Here is a 21613-nt window from a genome sequence, read left to right as displayed (position 1 = left end):
GTGAACGCGATCTTTTCACTATAACCAGTATAGCTAAAACACTTTAAAATGTAAGAGTGAACGCGATCTTTTCACTAAACCAGTATAGCTAAAACACTTTAAAATGTAAGAGTGAACGCGATCTTTTCACTATAACCAGTATAGCTAAAACACTTTAAAATGTAAGAGTGAACGCGATCTTTTCACTATAACCAGTATAGCTAACACACTTTAAAATGTAAGAGTGAACGCGATCTTTTCACTAAACCAGTGTAGCTAACGTAAGATGCGACTTTTCACTAAACTAGTATAGATAAAACACTTTAAAATGTAAGAGTGAACGCGATCTTTTCACTATAACCAGTCTAGCTAAAACACTTTAAAATGTAAGAGTGAACGTGATCTTTTCACTATAACCAGTATAGCTAACACACTTTAAAATGTAAGAGTGACGACCTTTTCAAAACCAGTGTGCTAAAAGTAAAACACGATCTTTTCACTAAACCAGTATAGCTAACACACTTTAAAATGTAAGAGTGAACGCGATCTTTTCACTAAACCAGTATAGCTAAAACACTTTAAAATGTAAGAGTGAACGCGATCTTTTCACTAAACCCACACTTTAAAATGTATAATGCTAAAACCAGTGTAGCTAAAACACTTTAAAATAAGAGTGAACGCGATCTTTTCACTAAACCAGTATAGCTAACACACTAGATGACTAAACGCTGAGGCCAGATGTGACTATGAATGATACTGTCCTCTGTAGATCATCTAGATACCATACAGCTTCTTCTGGAGTGTTGTTGTAGTTGTCTAGGTATTTTCCCTCAGTTGCTGTAGATTTTTTGCAGTCGTGGATGACATGTTCGGTCGTCTATTCTGCTTCTCCACAGGAGCACATGGAAAAGGGTACTATAGCCGGAACCTCTTATGCATGTGCTGGTTCAGCCTGTTGTGTCCAGTCCTTAGTTAGAACATGATCACCTGTTCATGCCGAGTTAGCTTGAAATAACCATCAGTTAGTTTTGGAGATCTGTAGAGATACATGTATTTAATCCAGTGCTTTTATACTCTTCAAATGTTTGCAGTTCTATGAACTATGAAATTTTAATTGGGGAGGGATGTAGCCCAGTTGTAAAGTGCTTGCCTTATCGATCTTTATCGTTGGCTCATTGGGCTATTGTTCATTCCAGCGTGCACAACAACTGCCATATCAAAGGTAATCGTATGTTTACCCTATCTGTGGGATGTGTGAATGGGATGTTGTCGAAATTATATGTCAAAATTACCGCGGACACGACATCCCAACGATTAATACATCAATGCACTGTCTGGAAAAGAGAAATTGCCCAATTTTGAGCCCACCAACAGGGGTCGATCCCAAAATGACTGCGCATCAAGTGAATGAATCCACTGTACACCCGTCGCTGTGTGGTTAAACACTTGCAAACTTTAACGTTAACTGTTGTTTTCCGGAGTGGGACGGAATTTTGGGTAAAATGTTCACTCAATGCGCAGTTGCTCTGGGATCAATCCCCGTTGGTGGGCCTATTGGGCTATTTCTTCTTCCAGCCAGTGCACCACGACTGGTATATCAAAGGCTGTGGTATGTGCTACCCTATCTGTGGGACGGTGCATAAAAAAGAACCATTGCTTCTAATCGAAAAGAGTAGCCCATGATTTGGCGACAGCGGGTTTCCTCTCTCAATATCTGTGTGGTTCTTAACCATATGTCTGATGCCATATAACCGTAAATAAAATGTGTTGAGTGTGTCGTTAAATAAAAGATTTCTTTCTTTCTTTCTCTCAATATCTGTGTGGTCCTTAACCATATGTCTGATGCGATATAACTGTAAATACAATGTGTTGAGTGCATCGTTAAATAAAACAATTTTTTTTCTTATTTTTTTTAACCATATGTCTGATGCCATATAACCATAAATAAAATGTGTTGAGTGCGTTGTTAAATAAAACATTTAAATTTTAAATTTTAAACTTATTGTTTTCCAGAAAGGAGATGTGGTGCTGAGTGAGGACTGTCAACAGAAGCGATCGTGCCTTGGAAACTCGGAGTGGAGTGAATACGCAGCCATCCAAGGCCTGTCTCAGAACATGGACTGTAAAGAGGATGACAACCATGAACCGAAATTGAGCTGCAAAGAGGGCTACACTGGCGATGGCTATACATGCACAAGTTAGTACCGTAAACCCTTGAATAGCCCAGTGGTAAAGCGTTCGCTTGATGCGCGGTCGGTCTGGGATCGATTCCCGTCGGTAGGCCTATTGGGCTATTTCTCGTTGCAGCCAGTACACCAATACTGGTATATCAAAGACTGTGGTATGTACTACCCTGTCTGTGGGATGGTGCATATAAAAGATCCCTTGCTGGTAATCAAAAAGAGTAGCCTATGAAGTGGCGACAGCAGGTTTCCTCCCTCAATATCTGTGTGGTCCTTAAAGGCATATTGTCACAGACCACTGACCTATTTAATGGTCTAATAAAGTATTGCCTGAACACAAATAATTTGGATTTGTCCCTAAATGTACTTTATTCAACCATCTTCATAACCACCATACTCCATTTATTAATGATATTTTGTAAAATTAATTGCATAATGGCAATGGTCCATAATTCAAAAACTAAAATTGCCGAGAGGGTTGACATGGATTTCACTTCATCATGGTTCAGTTTAGGTGATGCGATAGCTAGATTTGGTTTCCATCAATTAATGTAATTTTTATTTATTATCCATTTTTAGAGAAATAAGGTCCTTAAATTCGTGACAGTATGCCTTTAACCATATGTCCGACGCCATATAACTGTAAATAAAATGTGTTGAATGTGTCGTTAAATAAAACATTTCCTTCCTTCCCTTAAATAATAGAAGCCTATATAGTCCTTCCCATCGTCCATGAACATTGTTGTTTGTAAATCATTTTAGTTTAATCTGATGTAAGCAGTCCTTTAGGTTTAACGCAAGCAATTGCTCTCGCTCACTTGTGCTCGCACAAAAATTATTTCCACGTGGGCAAAAAACTGCTCGCCTCGTTACATGCCGATATCGTTAATATATTTACTCAAAAGTACTGTGAATTGTTATGCTGGGAACAATTGCTCTCCTAGAAAAGTTAGGAAAATAAATTTTTTTTACATTGCTTTGTTGTAAGATAAGGTAGCCCAATGGTAAAGCACTTGCTTGATGCGCGGTCAGTCTGGGATCGATCCCCATCGGTGGGGCCTTTGGGCTATTTCTCGTTCCAGCCAGTGCACCACGACTGGCATATCAAAGGCTGTGGTATGTACTACCCTGTCTGTGGGATGGTGCATATAAAAGATCCCTTGCTGCTAATTGGAAAGAGTAGCCCATGAAGTGGCAACAGAAGGTTTCCTCTCTCAATATTTGTGTGGTCCTTAACCATATGTCCGATGCCATATAACTGTAAATAAAATGTGTTGAGTGCATTGTTAAATAAAACATTTCCTTCCTTCCTTCCTTTGTACAAATGCAAACAAATACAAATCTTAAGCTTTTTCTAAATTTGTCTACTAGTAAATAGAATTATTTTGTTGTAATGTTTTATCGGCATATAGCTGAAGGTATAAACATTATGTTTCAGGCAAAAAAACTATTTAAAAATTATTGCAGTTTTGACATAGCACCTTTAATTGTACACGCTCATGCATCCCTTGTGAAATATTTTCTATCTTATTTCCAGAGAATCCAAAAGAATGCACTGAAGGCTGGACTCAAGTTGTGGATAAATGTGTGAAGATATTCCTTGAACCAGAAACGTGGATTGGAGCCATTCAGACATGCAACATGGAAAATGCCGTTCTTGTTTCAGTAACAAGCGACGCTATAGCTTTGGCCGTTAAAAGTTACATAACAACCAGTATTCCAAAGGGTACAGGATGTACGTATATATATTTATCCTTTAGACTACTGGATTAATTTTTGACAAAAACCATGTTGAGTGGGTACAAGTTTATAATTTTTACTCACATTATATTCACTTAAATAATTCATAAATACATAAAATAAAGTTCATATTTGAATCGGTAAGTATTATTTAAATTTTTATGATATTTTAGATCAATTAATGTGGACTAAAATTAGGCAAAAAATTGAAAAAGTCACATTTACTTACCGGCATTTGTGGCCAGCTGTCCAGTATTAATGTTTATTATTCCCGATAACAGTGGTTTTCAGACCAGAATTTAAAAAAAAAAAACGAACTACAATTCATATCCCAATATTTGGTGATTTTCGTTGTTGGTAAAATGATCAAATTTATTATATATCAAATTAGCTGTCACAATCAGCTATCAATCCCTGAAAATTATGCGATGTGCCGCCATTGTTGTCAAGCGAAAATACTTGCCGAAACCATTTTTTCAACTCAAAATTACAAGCTATTTTCAATTGAAAAACAAAAACCTAGATACAGGAAGCTGAGTTGTCTTCTGTTTCCGGTTATACAAGTCTTTCCGGTGAGTGTTGTGTGCAAAACTGGGAAATATGCAGTATCATCATAATGCAGTATTATCACAGGTCCGTTATAGGGCGTGCTGTTAGCTTATAATGCAGTATTATCACAGGTCCGTTATAGGGAGTGTTATTAGCTTATAACGCAGTATTATCACAGGTCCGTTATAAGGCATGCTATTAGCTTATAATACAGTATTATCACAGGTCCGTTATAGGGCATGCTATTAGCTTATAATGCAGTATTATCACAGGTCCGTTATAGGGCATGCTATTAGCTTATAATGCAGTATTATCACAGGTCCGTTATAAGGCATGCTATTAGCTTATAATGCAGTATTATCACTAGGGCGTGTTATTAGCTTATAATGCAGTATTATCACAGGTCTGTTATATATAGGGCGTGCTATTAGCTCTTAATACAGTATTATCACAGGTCCGTTATATATAGGGCATGCTATTAGCTCTTAATACAGTATTATCACAGGTCCGTTATATATAGGGCGTGCTATTAGCTGTTAATACAGTATTATCACAGGTCCGTTATATATAGGGCATGCTATTAGCTCTTAATACAGTATTATCACAGGTCCGTTATATATAGGGCGTGCTATTAGCTGTTAATACAGTATTATCACAGGTCCGTTATAGGGTGTGCTATTAGCTTATAATGCAGTATTATCACAGGTCTGTTATATATAGGGCATGCTATTAGCTCTTAATGCAGTATTATCACAGGTCCGTTATAGGGCGTGCTGTTAGCTTATAATGCAGTATTATCACAGGTCCGTTATAGGGCGTGCTGTTAGCTTATAATGCAGTATTATCACAGGTCCGTTATATATAGGGCGTGCTATTAGCTTATAATGCAGTATTATCACAGGTCCGTTATAGGGCGTGCTATTAGCTTATAATGCAGTATTATCACAAGTCCGTTATAGGTCAGTTTTATATATTATCTCAGGTCATGGGTGTGCTATTAGCTATATAAGCAGTGTTTCTGCCAGAATTTTTAGGGTGTGCTATTAGCTCTATGGAACTGAATGCAATCACAGTCAACAGTGGGTAGGGGGTGCTATTAGCTTAGAATGCAAAATTATCACAGGGTTACGGGCGTGCTAGTTATAGGCAGTATTATCACAGGTCCATTACAGTAGGGCATGATAGCTCTTAATGCAGTATTATCACATTTCCGTTAAAGGGTGTGCTATTAGCTCGTTTTTTTTTAAATCTTATCACATGTTTTTATGTATGGCGTGCCGTTAGCTCTTTTACCGTATGGCACAAACCCGTGATATGGTTGCTGTTAGCACCAGAATTGTTATCACAGGTCTGTTATATGATGTGCGAACCTCAAATGCAGAATACTGCACATGCAATTGCTTTTACCGTTGTCCAGGGGTGTTAGAAAGTACTCGCCTGCTCGCCAAATGCAGTATTAAAACAGGTCTGATGGACGTGCTTTAAAAAATATATATCATGATGTTATAGTACGTGTCAGAGCTGTTGATGCGATTGACAGGTCCGTTATCGGGTGTTCCAGCAGATGCCTTAAATTCTTCTGTTATATCAAAGATGAGACAGATTGATAGGTCCGTTTAGGTTGTAGTTTGTTGTAATCCAGTATTATCACAAAACTGTGTCCTTTTTTTCAAAGCTTAAATGTGTCCTTATTGGCCTCTCTACAGCAAAACTATCACAGGTCCGTTATGATGCGGGACGTTAGCTTATAATGCAGTGGTCCGTTAATAGCGTTCATTTGATGCACAGGTCCGTTATAGGATGCTATTAGCATCCCCAGTCAGTGGACCGTTATATGGGCTGCTATTAACTCTCGTATTATCACAGCCATAGGGTGCACTATTAGCTGGTAATACAGTATCAAAGGATGTGGTATGTAGCTACCCTGTCTGTGGGATGGTGCATATATAAGATCCTTGCTGCTAATCGAAAAAAATTATCACAGGTCCGTTAGCCCATGGTATACAGTATATCCTGTTATAACTGACCTGCTCACTTAGCTCTTAATGCAGCAGTATCACTTTGCTAGATGTAATTTTTACATGTTACATTTTATAGGTGTGCATTAGCTCTAATATAGTAAAATGATAGGTTTTAAGAAAGAATTTTTTTCTTAATGCGAAGGGCACAGTGCCAAATATATAAGGCAGTACGGCATTTTTCTTTATATATGTCGATATTAGCCGTAAGATTTCCGGGGCATAGCGGCATATAGGGCGGGCTATTAGCTCTTGCAGTATTATGGTGCCGTGGTGAAATTCGAAGCCTATTATCTGAGGTCCATTTAGGGCGTGTAGCTCTTAATGCAGTATTATCACAGGTCCGTTATATATGGGCGTGCTATTGGCTCTTAATGCAGTATTATCACAGGTCCCCTTAATGCAGTATTATCACAGGTCCAATGAGCTCTTAATGCAGTATTATCACAGGTCCGTTATATATAGGGCGTGCTATATATATCAAAGGTATGTACTATCCTGTCTGTGGGATAGTATATATAAAGGGGCGGGACGCAGCTTAGTGGTAAAGCGTTCGCTTGATGCACGGTCAGTCTAGGATCGATCCCCGTCGGTGGGCCCATTAGGTTATTTCTCACCCCAGCCAGTGCACCACAACTGGTATATGAAAGGCAGTGGTATGTGCTATTCTGTCTGGGATGGTGCATGTAAAAGATCCCTTGTTACTAATGAAAACATTTAGCAGGTTTCCTCTCTATAACTGTCAAAATGGCCATGTGTTTGACATCCAATAGCCGATGATGAATTAATCAATGTGCTCTAGTGGTGTCGTTAAACAAAACAAACTTTAGTACATATAAAAGATCTCTTGCTGCATTAGAAAAAGTATAGCAGGTTTCCTCTGATGACGAGTCAGAATTACCAATGTTTGACATACAATAGCCGATGGTTAATAAATCAATATGCTCTAGTGGTGTTGTTAAACAAAACAAACTTTAACGTTAATATATATAGTCCATCTCGGCCTCTAGGGGTAAAGCACTTGCTTAATAAGCGGTCGGTCTGGGATTGATCCCAGTTAGTGGGCCCAGTGGGCTATTTCTCGTTCCAGTCAGTGCACCACGACTGGTTTATCAGAGGCTGTGCTATCCTGTCTGTGGGATGGTGCATATAAAAGATCACTTGCTACTAATGGAACAATGTAGTGGGTTTCTCCTCTAAGACTATATGTCAAAATTACCAAATGTTTGACATCCAATAGCCGATGATGCATAAATCAATGTGCTCTCTCTCTCTATATAGTGATGTCGTTAAACAAAACAAACTTTAAACTTTGGTCCTGCTATGATTATTCAGAAAACCCCTATATCTTTTTTCTTTCTTTGTTTTCAGCAAAAGAATTCTTTATAGCTGGAGTGTCTATAAAGCAAACATCTGGAGGGTTTGTCAGTCTGCTCGCTTCCAAAAAAATCACTGATATCATTGGTTATGAAAACTTCATTGTGCCTAAAGCTCAATTCACTGAAGCTAATAGTCGAACATGTTTCACCATTAGTACTAATCCCAAGGACTATCTGAAACCAATGAGCTGCTTACTTTCACGTGCCTTCATTTGTGAAGAACGTAAGTTAAAACACACTTTCATTTATTTTAATTTTTTTAATTTTTTTAATTTTGTGTGAAAAACAAATGAATATTAAACCCAGAATAAAATACATTAGGGATGATGTGTATCTCTACCTTATGTTAAAATTAATTAAAATCCTGCTGTCTGCTAAAATGAAAAATTACTCTCTTGAATAGATACCTAAATAGATACCGAACTCGTTATAATTAGACAGCAATTAACTGAACGTTGTCCATCCATTTCAGCCAATCGCAAACTTTTATTTTGTCTGTCTTAATCATGAAGAACGACCGAAAAGCCATCTTAAGAGAATGAACCAATGAAATGCCGTCTAAATAGGTTATACATAGAGAATAGCTGGTTACTGTCTTATCCTGCGAAATTAAGGTTAGAATGGCGATTGCCATTCGGCCATAGCAGGTTAAAGCCGATAATGATCTTCATACAGTAACCATGCAGTTATTCTATTTATCCTGTAATCCACATAAGATGAAAAAAAGAAAAATGAAATGAGGTGGTTTTATTACCCAACTTTACTGTTTTTCAGAGTAGTTTGTCCACACGTGTTGAATGCCTTGTCGCATACAATATCTATACACCAAGACAAAATAGTTCTTAATAACAACAATTTATTTCTTATTTTTAAAATAAAAATTGCCTTCAAAATATTTTTTTTTAAATCAAAACAATCAACTGTAAATAAAAGAATAAATAACTTTCCTTTCCTTTTCCTATTCTTTGAATAAAAGTAGTTTTTCCATCAAAAAATTATATCTTTGTCAGTGACTTCCTATTAAAATGTATCTGTTTTTCTCCTCTCTCGTTCTGCACCGGCCTCGGTGGCGTCGTGGCAGGTCATCGGTCTACAGGCTGGTAGGTACTGGGTTCGGATCCCAGTCGAGGCATGAGATTTTTAATCCAGATACCGACTCCAAACCCTGAGTGAGTGCTCCGCAAGGCTCAATGGGTAGGTGTAAACCACTTGCACCAACCAGTGATCCATAACTGGTTCAACAAAGGCCATAGTTTGTGCTATCCTGCCTGTGGGAAGCGCAAATAAAAGATCCCTTGCTGCTAATCGGAAGAGTAGCCCATGTAGTGGCGACAGCGGGTTTCCTCTCAAAATCTGTGTGGTCCTTAACCATATATCTGACGCCATATAACCGTAAATAAAATGTGTTGAGTGCGTCGTTAAATAAAACATTTTTAAAAAACATTTTAAAACTCGTTCTGCTTTCTGTTTGTCTATTTGTCTGTCTGTCACTCTCCTCTCTTTCTGTCTGTTTTTCTCTGTCTCTGTCTCTCTCTCTTTCTCTGTCTCTGTCTCTCTCTGTGCCTTTCTTTCTGTCTTTTCTCTCTCTCTCTCTCTCTCTCTCTCTCTCTCTCTCTCTCTCTCCCTTCTCTCTCTCTCTCTCTCTCTCTCTCTCTCTCTCTCTCTCTCTCTCTCTCTCTCTCTCTCTCTCTCTCTCTCTCTCTCTCTCTCTCTCTCTCTCTCTCTCTCTCTGTCTCTGACTATCTCTCTTTCTACTGCACAGACTACAATGATGTTTATTTAGGAACATTGTATAATATATCCTTGGAATTGTAGCTGACCTATTTTAAAAATCATATGAAAACAGGTATCAGGTCATTAACAGTTGTGTATGTGTATACATGTATGTGAATATTTAATTTGTTTTATTTATTTTACAGGACCAGAACCAAGCCCAAACAACACAGAAGTGACAAAGTACTGTTCAGTTGCATCAGCCACAGGAAACCAAATGTCCACAAGGCTGTATGAGGTTTGTAAAAAGAGTCCAAGGGCTGATCTGAGGGTGTGGGTGTGGGTGGGGGTGAGGGTGGGGAATCAGGGCAACTGTCTCTCCCTAACTATATGTATAGTCAAGTATCTCTGTTTTTATTCTGCATTTAGAAAAACGAAACATACCATTAAGTTGCCCTTTTCACGATTTGGTCAATATATATAGGTTATGTGCCTGTCTCTAAATTCCCTCAAATAATATACTTACAGTTGCTATATTATATAGACAAAACATAAAATGATACTGATAATTGCCAAATTATATTTATATTATTATATATTATTATATACATAGCAATGGAATATACAGATCTATACAGAAACCATAAAAGTCATATTTTCACTGTATTTTAGCTACAATGAAAATATAGAAATCATATTTATATTTTTATGAACATTTACGAATCAGTTATCTCCCTTGTAAATTATTACGAGTTTATATTAAAGTTTGATGATTACCAATTAATGCATCTGGTCATATTTGGAAAAAAAAAAAAAGAAGTAATTTAAACACTTGTACCTATAAAAAATAGATATGAAGTGCATGCATTTATGATAAAATATAAAAAACTGATTGAACTCGAAGCTAAATAATGTGTATGTTTTTTTTTTTTAATATGATTTTTATGTCAACTCATGATGTGTGAAAACCATATTTTCACTTATTGGTTCACAGTTCATGAAAATATGATTTTCACACATCACTCGTTGACAAAATAGTATTCGAAAAAAACCCATGAAATAGCCTCTATTTATGTCCAAACAATATCAAAAGTTGTCCACGGAAACAAAAATGCATGCTATTGAGTTTTTAATTATTCCTGGCACCTTTTTTTGCTGTTAACTATATATATATATATATATATTTTTTTTTTTCAATGACAAAGAGTCCACTGTATATGTAATAATATCGAAATATTTACCAAATATTTGACATTCCAGGATAAAGAGTGTGATTTCTGCCCAGTGCCTATGGGAGTGAAATGCAGAAAGAAGGGTGCCACAGGGGCCGAATTTTCTGGAACGTCACCAGATAAGCTCGTGAACTGTGCTGTTGATGGTAAAAGAATTCTCAGATGTAATTCAGTCGACGCTGCCAAGATTGCAGAATGCTTGAAATACGAAGTCAAAGCAGATTGCTATAAAGGTATCCTATTGAGTTACTGCAGATGGTCTCATGTGTTGATTTAAGTTGTTTGCTTCAGTTAGGGTTGCAACAATTAATCGCGGTTCTCAATATTTGCGGTTTTAGGTACACAGTTCAATGCACTGTTTTTCAATTTCTGTATGAGGTGTTTTTTTCTTTCTGGTTTTTTTCTTTCTTTTTTGTTTGACTTTCTACTTTTTTTTTTAAAATGGTACGTCAGCTTTCCGTAAGCTTGTACTTGAGATTTGATGGGAATCCCAATAATGCGGTACAGTATTTCGGCCAATCATAGCACTCGATTCATTGCACTTAACATGTTTGCATGGGCTATCGGAGAAACGGTGACCCTAGATCCACACTACCCTGTGAATTTCTGTGCTGGGACTGTAAAAATTGTAAACACCCCCCTCCGACCATCCCCCAAGAAAAAGGGACTGAGCTCTCTAAACAGTCTGCTGATAGAATAAAAAAATTGAGCATGTGTCGTCCCCAATAACGAAAATAGAAAAAAGGGAACATATAAAGAATTATAAATTGATGCCCAATTTCCGTCAAATCAAAACAATTCAACATCGCTAATTTCCATGAATTGCCAGATCGGGAAGAATGAGATGGAATTCAAAGGAGGGAAAGGGGACAATAGGATTTTTAAAAAATATATATAAAATAATAATAATAAAATAATAAGTTCTAAATTATCAGGAAAAATCTTAAGCAGTAATGTGCATTAAATATTGTTGAATATGCATACCAGTCCAGCCATCCATTGTTCAGATCATTCATTTCCATATATATAGAAAGTGTTTGTGGTCATCCTGGTGTTTTTAATACCATGAAATACATTTTTCATATTTTTAAAAACTGACGTACATCTGAGAAGTAACAGTTATGGAAAGGCGCTCTAGTCTGTTTCAAGAGTATTTCCCCATTTCAACATCACAGACTTTTGTTTTAGGGCCCTGTTCTGGCAATGAATTAAGTGATCCCAGTGCTAAGACTATCTTAAGTGCATAGGTTGGGACGTAGCCCAGTGGTAAAGTGCTCGGTTGATACGCAGTCAATCTGAGATCAATCCCCATCGGTGGGCCCATTGGGCTATTTCTTGTTTCAGCCAATGCACCACGACTGATATATCAAAGGCCATGGCATGTGTTGTCCTGTCTATGGGATGGTGCATATAAAAGATCCTTCGCTATTAATGTAGTGGGTTTTCTCTCTGAGACTATATGTCAAAATGATCAAATGTTTGACATCCAGTAGCCGATGATTAATAAATCTATGTGCTCTAGTGGTTTTGTTAAACAAAACAAACTCTTGAGTGCATAATGTAGTCAGTTATTACATGCACTTAAGGTGACCTTGGCACTTCTTGTAAGTTTATGTCTGTTACTAGCAGTTATACCGGTCGTGCGTTTACTCGTGATTGGCGTCTATTTCACGCAGAAAATTACATCATTACAGAAGCTAGAGTATTTTAAAGACAAAAGTAAATGAAATATTTGTTCTTTAAGCTATATTTGTTGAACTATAATAGTGATAAGAATTGTGGTTTAGTCGTAGATGTACGTTTACATGCAAAACTAGGCTTACGATGTTTTGTGAAATTGGGCCCATGCAGGTTTGTGTCTATAGAGTAATATAGACTATTAATAATATCACTAAACTGAATAATGAGATTAATTTTGTTTACAGATGTTGATGAATGTGAAGAGGGCCTAGCTGGATGTGATGACAACCAGGAGTGTATAAACCTCTACGGTGCATATAAATGTGTCTGCAAAAATAACTACATCATGTTCAACGGAAAATGTGAAGGTAAGTACTGAACCGTACAAGATTTATATGTCAGTGGTGGATCAAGGAAATACTTTTTCGGAGGAACTAGTGGAGGTGTTCCCCCTCCTCCTTGGATCTTATGAGTCACCTACTGGTTCAACGGGAGGGGACTATAGGTTCATCTACGTCCGTCTGTCTGTCTGTCTGTCTGTCCGTCCCACATATATTTTTCCAGACTTTTTTTGTTTATTGCATTGAAGGGAAATGCCTCTTCATTCATATCCTTTTGACCGCAAATATGCTGATTAAACTGTTCAGCACTGAGGTTATTGCTACACAAAGAACATTTCTCACAGTATTTAAGGATCTGCAGTCTCTAAAAATAGATAATAAATGAAAATTACATAATTTTTTGACCAAAGCCCGCTAATATTTTCACTTTAATTGAACCATGCTGGGGTGAACTTTTCATGTCAGTCCTATTGGCAATTTTGTTTTTTAAATTATGGACCATTGCCATTTTTTTTTTTATTTTTAAAAATTCATTAATAATTGCGTATGGTGGTAACGACCTGTTTTTGTAAAGTACCCACTATATAGATTAAAATTGTGCAAAGGTGTTTTTACACAATTCAGGTATACTCTCACGGATTTAATAGGATCAGTGGTCTCTGACAATATGCCTTTAATATCCCTGAAATCCATGTCAATCCTATTGGCAATTTTAGTTTTTGGATTATGGACCATTGTCATAATTCAGTTATTTTCACAAAATATCATTAATAAGTGGAGTATAGTGGTTACGTACATGTAGATGTTTGAATAAAGTACATTTAGAGGAAAATCAAATATATTTTTGTTCAGGTAATACTTTGTTCGGCCAGTTAATAGGTCAGTGGTCTGTGACAATATGCCTTTAATATCCCTTTTTGTTTCTTCCCAGCTGTTGATACGTGTACGATGACCGAGAATGAACAGGGTGAGATTAACTTGTTTTCATTCGCTGATGGCACCATGTCATTCAAGAAGGTCTGTAAATTTGACATGGCTGTTGGCTGTGGAGACAAACCAAGTAAACCACTGGATGAAATCTCCGTGGAAACAGACGCAGATGGAGCCAAGATCATCACCGTGGGAATTGACGACAGGGAAATCGTTGTCGGAGACGGCGCTTTCTCAGTAAGATATTGGATATATAGAAATTATTACCAGTGTGTGTTTCGATATCGTCAGTATCATATATTAGGAATAAAAAAATTGTATTATGCGAGCCTCTGGCATTATTTTTATTCCTAATATATGATATTGACGATACCGAAACACACACGAGGATAATTAATAATCTCTTTATAATATAATCTCAAGCTTAATACAAACTGTTTTTGTAAACAGTATACGCAACTTTAATTCCAGTCAGCCATTACATGATATTCAAATGATGTAAGAATATGTGGCATGGTTTCTTTTTGAATGGAAATGACATCACATGTGAATGACCTCATATCCTTACAAAATAATAAACTAGTGCTTGATATTTTTTTAATTTTCTGAACACTAGACAGCTTTCAATGTAAAGTTGCTGTTGAAATGTTTTTGTTCGATGACTGTGAGTGCATACGTCAATTAAGGAGTGTCACCGTAGTAAGTTTGCTTAAATGTCAATAAACGTAGTGCCGTGACCTCGATAAATTTACGTCTAATTTGTAAAATTATCAAATTCTCAAAGTATGTGATCTGAAAAAACATCACATACTTTGATTGCACTGGAAATGCTAGATATTATATGATATATAAAATTAACACAAGTCTTATTTAAGTGACATTGTGCAGTCATGAAGTCTCAAAGGTGTTTCATATTTATTTTAAAATTATTTTGTTGACAAAATATTAATCTATTTACCAACTATATAGCTAGCATCTTCAATATTTGTATTTTGTGAAAACGTACACAATTTTTAGTAAACCTGGCATAGCAATCGAGGAACAGGGTCCAAGGGCCTCCCCTCCTCCCCATCAGAACTTTTCATTTTTTTTACTGTATTAAATTTTATAAAATCATAATACATAGTGTGTGCTCTAGTGGTGTTATTAAACAAAGCAAACCCCCCCCCCCCCAAAAATAGTGGGTTGTTTGAAGCCCTACCCCCCTCCCACAATCTAAAGTCTTGGCTACGCCAGTGGATGTGACCGGCACCTGCACCCATGACAGACGTGCACTAAAACGGCTTGCTCTGAATGTGCACATTAATTGCTATACCAATGGAAAAATGTAGCAGGTTTCCTCTCTTAAGAAAAAGTATGTCTAAATTACCAAATGTTTGACATCTAATAGCCGATGATTAATAAATCAGTGTGCTCTAGTGGTGTTGTTAAACAAAGCAAACTCTATCCATGTAAAAATATGAAGGGATTTGTTTGAAGCCCTATGTACATAGCTTGTTGGTAGTAATGCATGCAGGTGGTGGGGTGTAGCCCAGTGGCAGAGTGCTCGCTTGATGCACGGTCAGTCTGGGATCGATCCCTGTTGGTGGGCCATTTCTCGTGTCAGTCAGTGCACCACGACTGGTATATCAAAGGCCATGGTATATGTGCTATCCTGTCTGTGGGATGGTGCATATAAAAGATCCCTTGCTACTAATGGAAAAATGTAGCGGGTTTCCTCTCTATGTCATTTGAATATAGAGTAATGGCTGACTGAAATTGACATGACATACATGCAATAAACAAATACCTCAACGGGTATCAAATAAAACATGATCTACAGCAGCTTTCATCGGACACTGACATCAAACATAGCAGTCATCCAATGTAGCATTTTGCAACCAGCCTCGGTGGTGCAGTGACTACAGGCTGGTAGGTACAGGGTTCGCAGCCCGGTACCGGCTCCAACCCAGAGCGAGTTCTTAAGGGCTCAGTGGGTAGGTATGTCCTGGACAGATAGCTGAGGTGTGTGCCCAGGACAGCGTGCTTGGACCTTAATTGGATATAAGCACAAAAATAAGTTGAAATGAATGAATGAAGCATTTTGCATCTTTATAAAACTGGAATTTTGGGATCATTTTGCTAATCCTAATCAATACATGTGATATATTTTATGATTTATGGTTTTGTTTTTTTCATTTGTAGTTTATTGAAAATGGTCAAGAAGTCCCTGGCGCTATTCCTCCAATTACGAGAGAACATTTTGTAGTCAAGCGATCTGGAGAAATTACAGTTATTCGAACGAATGACAATAGTATCTTCATCAAGATTGACTTCCGAAAGGGCAACTTGGGACAGATTTTAGCATTACGGATGATGAATCGTAACATGGGTGGACTTTGTGGTGCGTGCACAGCACTGAAGAAAGACAGTGATACAAATGTAATCCTAACAGCGGTTACATCGAAAGACAGTGAGTTCAGGTGAGTAACTGTTTCGTTTTCCCTTCTAGTATTAGACAGCAAGACCCGGTGAGTAACGGTTTCGTTTTCCCTTCTAGTATTAGACAGCAAGACCTGGTGAGTAATTAATTTATTCAGGTGAGTTATTTAGTTTGTGTTTGATTAGACAGAGCTAAATATTTGTGTGAATCTCCGAATCCGATTCGCACCAGGATTTGCGCAAGCATAAAACATCCAAATCTATTTGGATTCGCATAAAATATTTCTAAAAATTTATTAAATTGAATAATCAGTGAGTAAAATGTGACAGAATTAAAAAAAAAAAGTCTGGTTATCAAGCTTCAGTTTAAACTGGCTTCAAAAGCGTAGCATACATTCGAATCCGTGCATGTTCGAAACATCGTGGTTTATCGAGAATAGTTTGGCCTGGAGCCAAGCAATGGTTGGTCCATTTCTATGAACCAAATTGCCAATGAAGATAACCGAAAGGAACATATTTTTTCAGTTCTTACATAATAACAATAGACAGTAGTATGGCACTTTTAGTAATACATCAAACATTTCTATGTTAGTTTGCTGATATTATGTTCCTAACCTTGAATTACCTGCTCTTTTTAATCAATAAATCTTTTTGTCGGTAGTGGAAATGTACATCAGTAATATAGATCAATACAAACATTGAATCAATGCGCAAAATACGGCAAGTATATCATGTGCTGTTTACGAATATGCAATCTTCGAAAAGTAACCTGGGCTGCATTCAGCCAGACCGAGCGGGAAAAAAAGTCCGCTAGACTGGTTTATGCGTTTCACAGTAAACCAAATGACGACGTTGGGAACCAGTCAATTATTTTGCGAACGTTAGCCCAAAAAATTAGTGGAACTCTAATAATTATATCCCCAAATTATAAGGTATATTAGCTGTGGGGAATGGTTATATGATAATAGTGAATTAATTGGGCAAACATTACAACCGGTAGTTCTGTATTACAGTAGGTTTTATGACCACCAAAGATCTTGAAGGACGATTGGGGTCAGAAGTGAAATTTGAAAGTTGACGTTTGTTATCAGTAAATTGCAAATTCAAACAATAAAAATGACTAAAAACAAAACAATAACAACGTTATGATCAACAGAATGAAAAAGATTGACAGAAATAATGTTCCACAATAATTAATGGACCTTCCTGGAAATTGTGTATGTGCAAAGTATATGGAATGTGTTTCGGTGTGTTGATGAACAGACCTGAAGGTTCTTTACTAGGATGTCTGTTGTCAAAACGTATGTTTTAATATTTCAGGTTCCCCTACTTTTTACACATACACATACACATACACATACACATACACATATATATATATAAAACAATACACTTGTCTATTTCAGTTGTGGACCAGCTGTAGACACTACCACAGCACCACAGACTACACAACCACAAGTCCCAACAACACCACCACCGACCACCACACCGCCGACGACAACGGAGATCTTGACAACCGAAGGAACTACAACCACCGAAGAGGACACATGCTCGGACCGTCCCAAAGCTATGGCCGTCTGCGACTACCTGAAGGGCTCCCTGGCCACGTGTTACCAAGGCGAAGACCTGGACGATGCGTTCAGCGGCTGCATGACCCAGATGTGCTCTTCAGCCGACATCTGCACACTCATCACGAGCATGATTCAGTCTATCCAAAAGCAGTATGGGATGAAGAATGAATCATGTGCCACTAAAGACGTCGCTACCCTGCAGGCGGCCGTCAAGACGATGAAGTCGTCAACTGCGAGTCTACCTGCCCAGTACAAATATTCCTGCTGTGAGTATTTGAGCAATTACCGGCCTCGGTGGTTTTCGTTGTGGTTATAATTAAGCCATATCGGATGTAATTAAGGCTGGTTGGTACAGGGTTCGCAGCCTGGTACCGGCTCCCACCCACCCTAGAGCAAGTTTTAACGACTCAGTGGGTAGGTGTAAGACCACTACACTCTCTTGTCTCTCACTTACCACTAGCTAACAACTAACCCTGGTAGGTACAGGGTTCGCAGCCTGGTACCGGCTCCCACCCATCCTAGAGCGAGTTTTAATGACTCAGTGGGTAGGTGTAAGACCACTACACCTTCTTCTCTCTCACTAACCACTAGCTAACAACTAACCCTGGTATAGGTACAGGGTTAGCAGCCTGGTAGGTACAGGGTTCGCAGCCTGGTAACGGCTCCCACCCACCCTAGAGCGAGTTTTACGACTCAATGCATAGGTGTAAGACCACTACACCTTCTTCTCTCTCACTAACCACTTACCACTAGCTAACAACTAACCCTGGTATAGGTACAGGGTTAGCAGCCTGGTAGGTACAGGGTTCGCAGCCTGGTACCGGCTCCCACCCATCCTAGAGCGAGTTTTAACGACTCAGTGGGTAGGTGTAAGACCACTACACCTTCTTCTCTCTCACTAACCACTAACCACTAGTTAACACCCTCTTCTCTGTCACTAAACACTAACCACTAGTTAACACCCTCTTCTCTCTCACTAACTACTAGCTAACAACTAACCCTGGTATATGTACAGGGTCCGCAGCCTGGTACTGGCTCCCACCCAGAGCGAGTTTATTGACTCAATGGGTAGGTATAAGACCACTACAATCTATTCTCTCTCACTAACCACTAACAACTAGCTAACAACTATAACAATGATAGGTACAGGGTTTGCAGCCTGGTACTGGCTCCCATGCAGAGCGAGTTTTAACGACTCAGTGGGTAGGTATAAGACCACTATACCCTTTTCTCTCTCGCTGACCAGTAACCTCCAGCTAACAACTATAACCATGATGGGTACAGGGTTCACAGCCTGGTAACGGCTCCCACCCACCCTAGAGTGAGTTTTAACGACTCAATGGGTAGGTTATATGACCACTACAACCTCTTCTCTCTCACTAACCAGTAACCACCAGCTAACAACTAACCCTGGTATAGGTACAGGGTTCACAGCCTGGTACCGGCTACCACTCACCCTAGAGCGAGTTTTTAACGACTCCATGGGTAGGTGTAAGACCACTTTCTTTCTTTAATTCTTTCTTTCTTTCTTTCTATTTCTTTCTTTCTTCAATTTATTTTCGTGCTTATATCCAATTAAGGTTCAAGCACACTGTCCTGGGCACACACCTCAGCTATATGGGCTGTCTGTCCTAGACAGTGTGTTAGTTGTTAGTGCTAATTTTCAACCCTGAACTATTTTATGTTTATGTTGTGTACATAGCCAAAATAATGTTGTCATGATGGCCTGTCCCGAACTATAGTTACATATAGTTGTGTTGGGAGTTGTTGTTTTCTTGTTTAACAATTTAAAAATAGCTGTATAAATAATAAATGTGCGACTCACATTCTTTGTCTCCATCATGATTTCCCCGAATACTTAAATGATTTTGTTAATGTTGATGCAATTCGGTCAGTTTAGCAATATTTTTGTCTGAAAGATCTGCCACACTATGCATTTAGTGACCCTGAAAATGTCCCCATGTAGGGGTGGGACATATAGCCCAGTTCGAATGATGCGCGGTCGGTCTAGGATCGATCCCCGTCGGTGGACCCATTAGGCTATTTCTCATTCCAGCCAGTGCTTCACAACTGGTGTAACAAAGACCGTGATATGTACTATCCTGTCTGTGGGATGGTGCATATAAAAGATCCCTTGCTGCTAATCGAAAAGAGTAGCCCATGAAGTGGTGACAGCAGGTTTCCTTTCTCAATATATGTGTGGTCCTTAACCATATGACTGATGCCATATTACCATAAATAAAATGTGTTGAGAGTGTCGTTAAATAAAATTTCTTTTCAACATCACCTGTCCTCATAACTAGTGCATATTCCCTACGGTTAGTAGACTGGTCCTTTTCCCCGTGTTCTGATTGGCTGCAATAATGCTACGTGTGGCACGAAATATGACTGGTTCTATTCTGTACCACACACCTGTGGCACAGCCAAGCAACATTTCGTTGCATGACTTTGGTCTTACACACAAGGTCACACCACAAGATCTTGTCACTTTGCTGTTGCAGTGGTGTGTCACGTATGCGTGCAGTGCCTGTAATGTTTTATTGGTCTGACCATAGCAACAGGAGTTTGTTCATATATCTCAATGAAGGTAAAAATTACATCGTCAGAACAAAAAAAACAAAAAATCCAAATAATGTGCTCTAGTGGTGTCGTTAAACTAAACAAACAAACAAACACTGTTTACAAATTGAATTTCAAACCTTGCGAAATGAAAATCAAATGTAATACTTAAAGTACTTTCAGAATGAACACGCTTACAACAAACTACTGGGTAGAACGAACTGATTGTAAAGTCCCATTGTTTCCCCCTATATAGTGTTAATAAATTTTGTCATTAGAACGTATGTACATGTATGTATAGCGAATTGTAACAGTTAAAACAAACCGATTTCTTTGTAAAAATTGTTAATTTCAATGTAAATTAATGCAACAAACTAATAATATTTTTTTTATATTATTTGTATCTTATCAATCGGTATCATTAATGGCATTGCATCCAAAATGACTGAACTAATATTAATTCTTGTGTTTAAATTTTAAAAATCCAAAATTTAAAAATCCAAAATGGCCGACTTCCTGAATGAAAACCTTTAACTTCACAAATGTGTATAAGAAACTACTGCTATAACGAACCGATGCGTCTGGTCCCTCGCTGTTCGTTATAAGAGTACTTTACTGTACGTATTCTAAAACTGAATTATAGCACATTAAACAAGCTTCAATTTCCTATCATGTTTATGTCACGAGTGAAATAATTGTAATTCAAGAGCGATATAAACATGATATTAAATGGTAGCGAGTTTAATATCCTATATATTACCCACAGTCGATCTTAATTTATATTACTCAGCTCATTTGGTTGACGTTCCTGTAAGATTGCAGTGTGCCAGTCGATGATGTCTAGTGGCCGGGGCATATCACTTTGGTATGTACCAAAATATTTTTTAACCATATGGGTAATAACATTTGTTTTCCTTATAGTGCCAGAATGTCCCGTTGACATGGAGTACGACCCAAATTTTGACTCCAACAGCGTTGGTGGCAGTGGTGGTGAGAATGTCGACGCAGACCTTAACCTTGGTGCCTGCGTCTGCAAGGACACCAACATGCCTCGCAATGGAGTAGGCGAGTGCGGCAAACCTAAATCATGTGCTGACAAGGCAGATGGAGTGACACGTGAGGTGGGTAATTAATTATGCTGAATTCGAGTATGCTCGTGATTTCAGGGCTCGAGAACAAAAAAAGAAAAAAGCGGTCTGCATGCAAAAAACAGTCCATTTTTTTTAAAGAGCTGGGCCCCATTCCACGAAGCAATCTTAGCACTACGATCACCTTAGTGCATAAGGTAGCAATGCACTCAAGGTGATCTTAGGGCTAA

At 38.1% G+C, this 21613-nt stretch overlaps 1 protein-coding gene across 1 annotated transcript in view; it reads left to right on the top strand.

The window, feature by feature from the left end:
* Positions 1-21613, top strand: part of LOC121385051 — a 109207-nt gene that overhangs the window by 66940 nt on the left and 20654 nt on the right. Inside the window, exons 26-35 of the mRNA XM_041515586.1 lie at positions 1993-2176; positions 3700-3897; positions 7841-8071; positions 9768-9859; positions 10822-11026; positions 12719-12841; positions 13746-13981; positions 15929-16206; positions 17572-18002; positions 21217-21416. Of these exons, the coding sequence (XP_041371520.1) occupies positions 1993-2176; positions 3700-3897; positions 7841-8071; positions 9768-9859; positions 10822-11026; positions 12719-12841; positions 13746-13981; positions 15929-16206; positions 17572-18002; positions 21217-21416 (2178 nt within the window). The remainder of the gene's footprint in view (positions 1-1992; positions 2177-3699; positions 3898-7840; positions 8072-9767; positions 9860-10821; positions 11027-12718; positions 12842-13745; positions 13982-15928; positions 16207-17571; positions 18003-21216; positions 21417-21613) is intronic.

Source organism: Gigantopelta aegis, chromosome 11, assembly GCF_016097555.1.
Source record: "Gigantopelta aegis isolate Gae_Host chromosome 11, Gae_host_genome, whole genome shotgun sequence".
NCBI lineage: Eukaryota > Metazoa > Mollusca > Gastropoda > Neomphalida > Peltospiridae > Gigantopelta > Gigantopelta aegis.
Note: the sequence above shows the minus strand (reverse complement) of the source record. Positions and strands in the feature narration are given on the sequence as shown.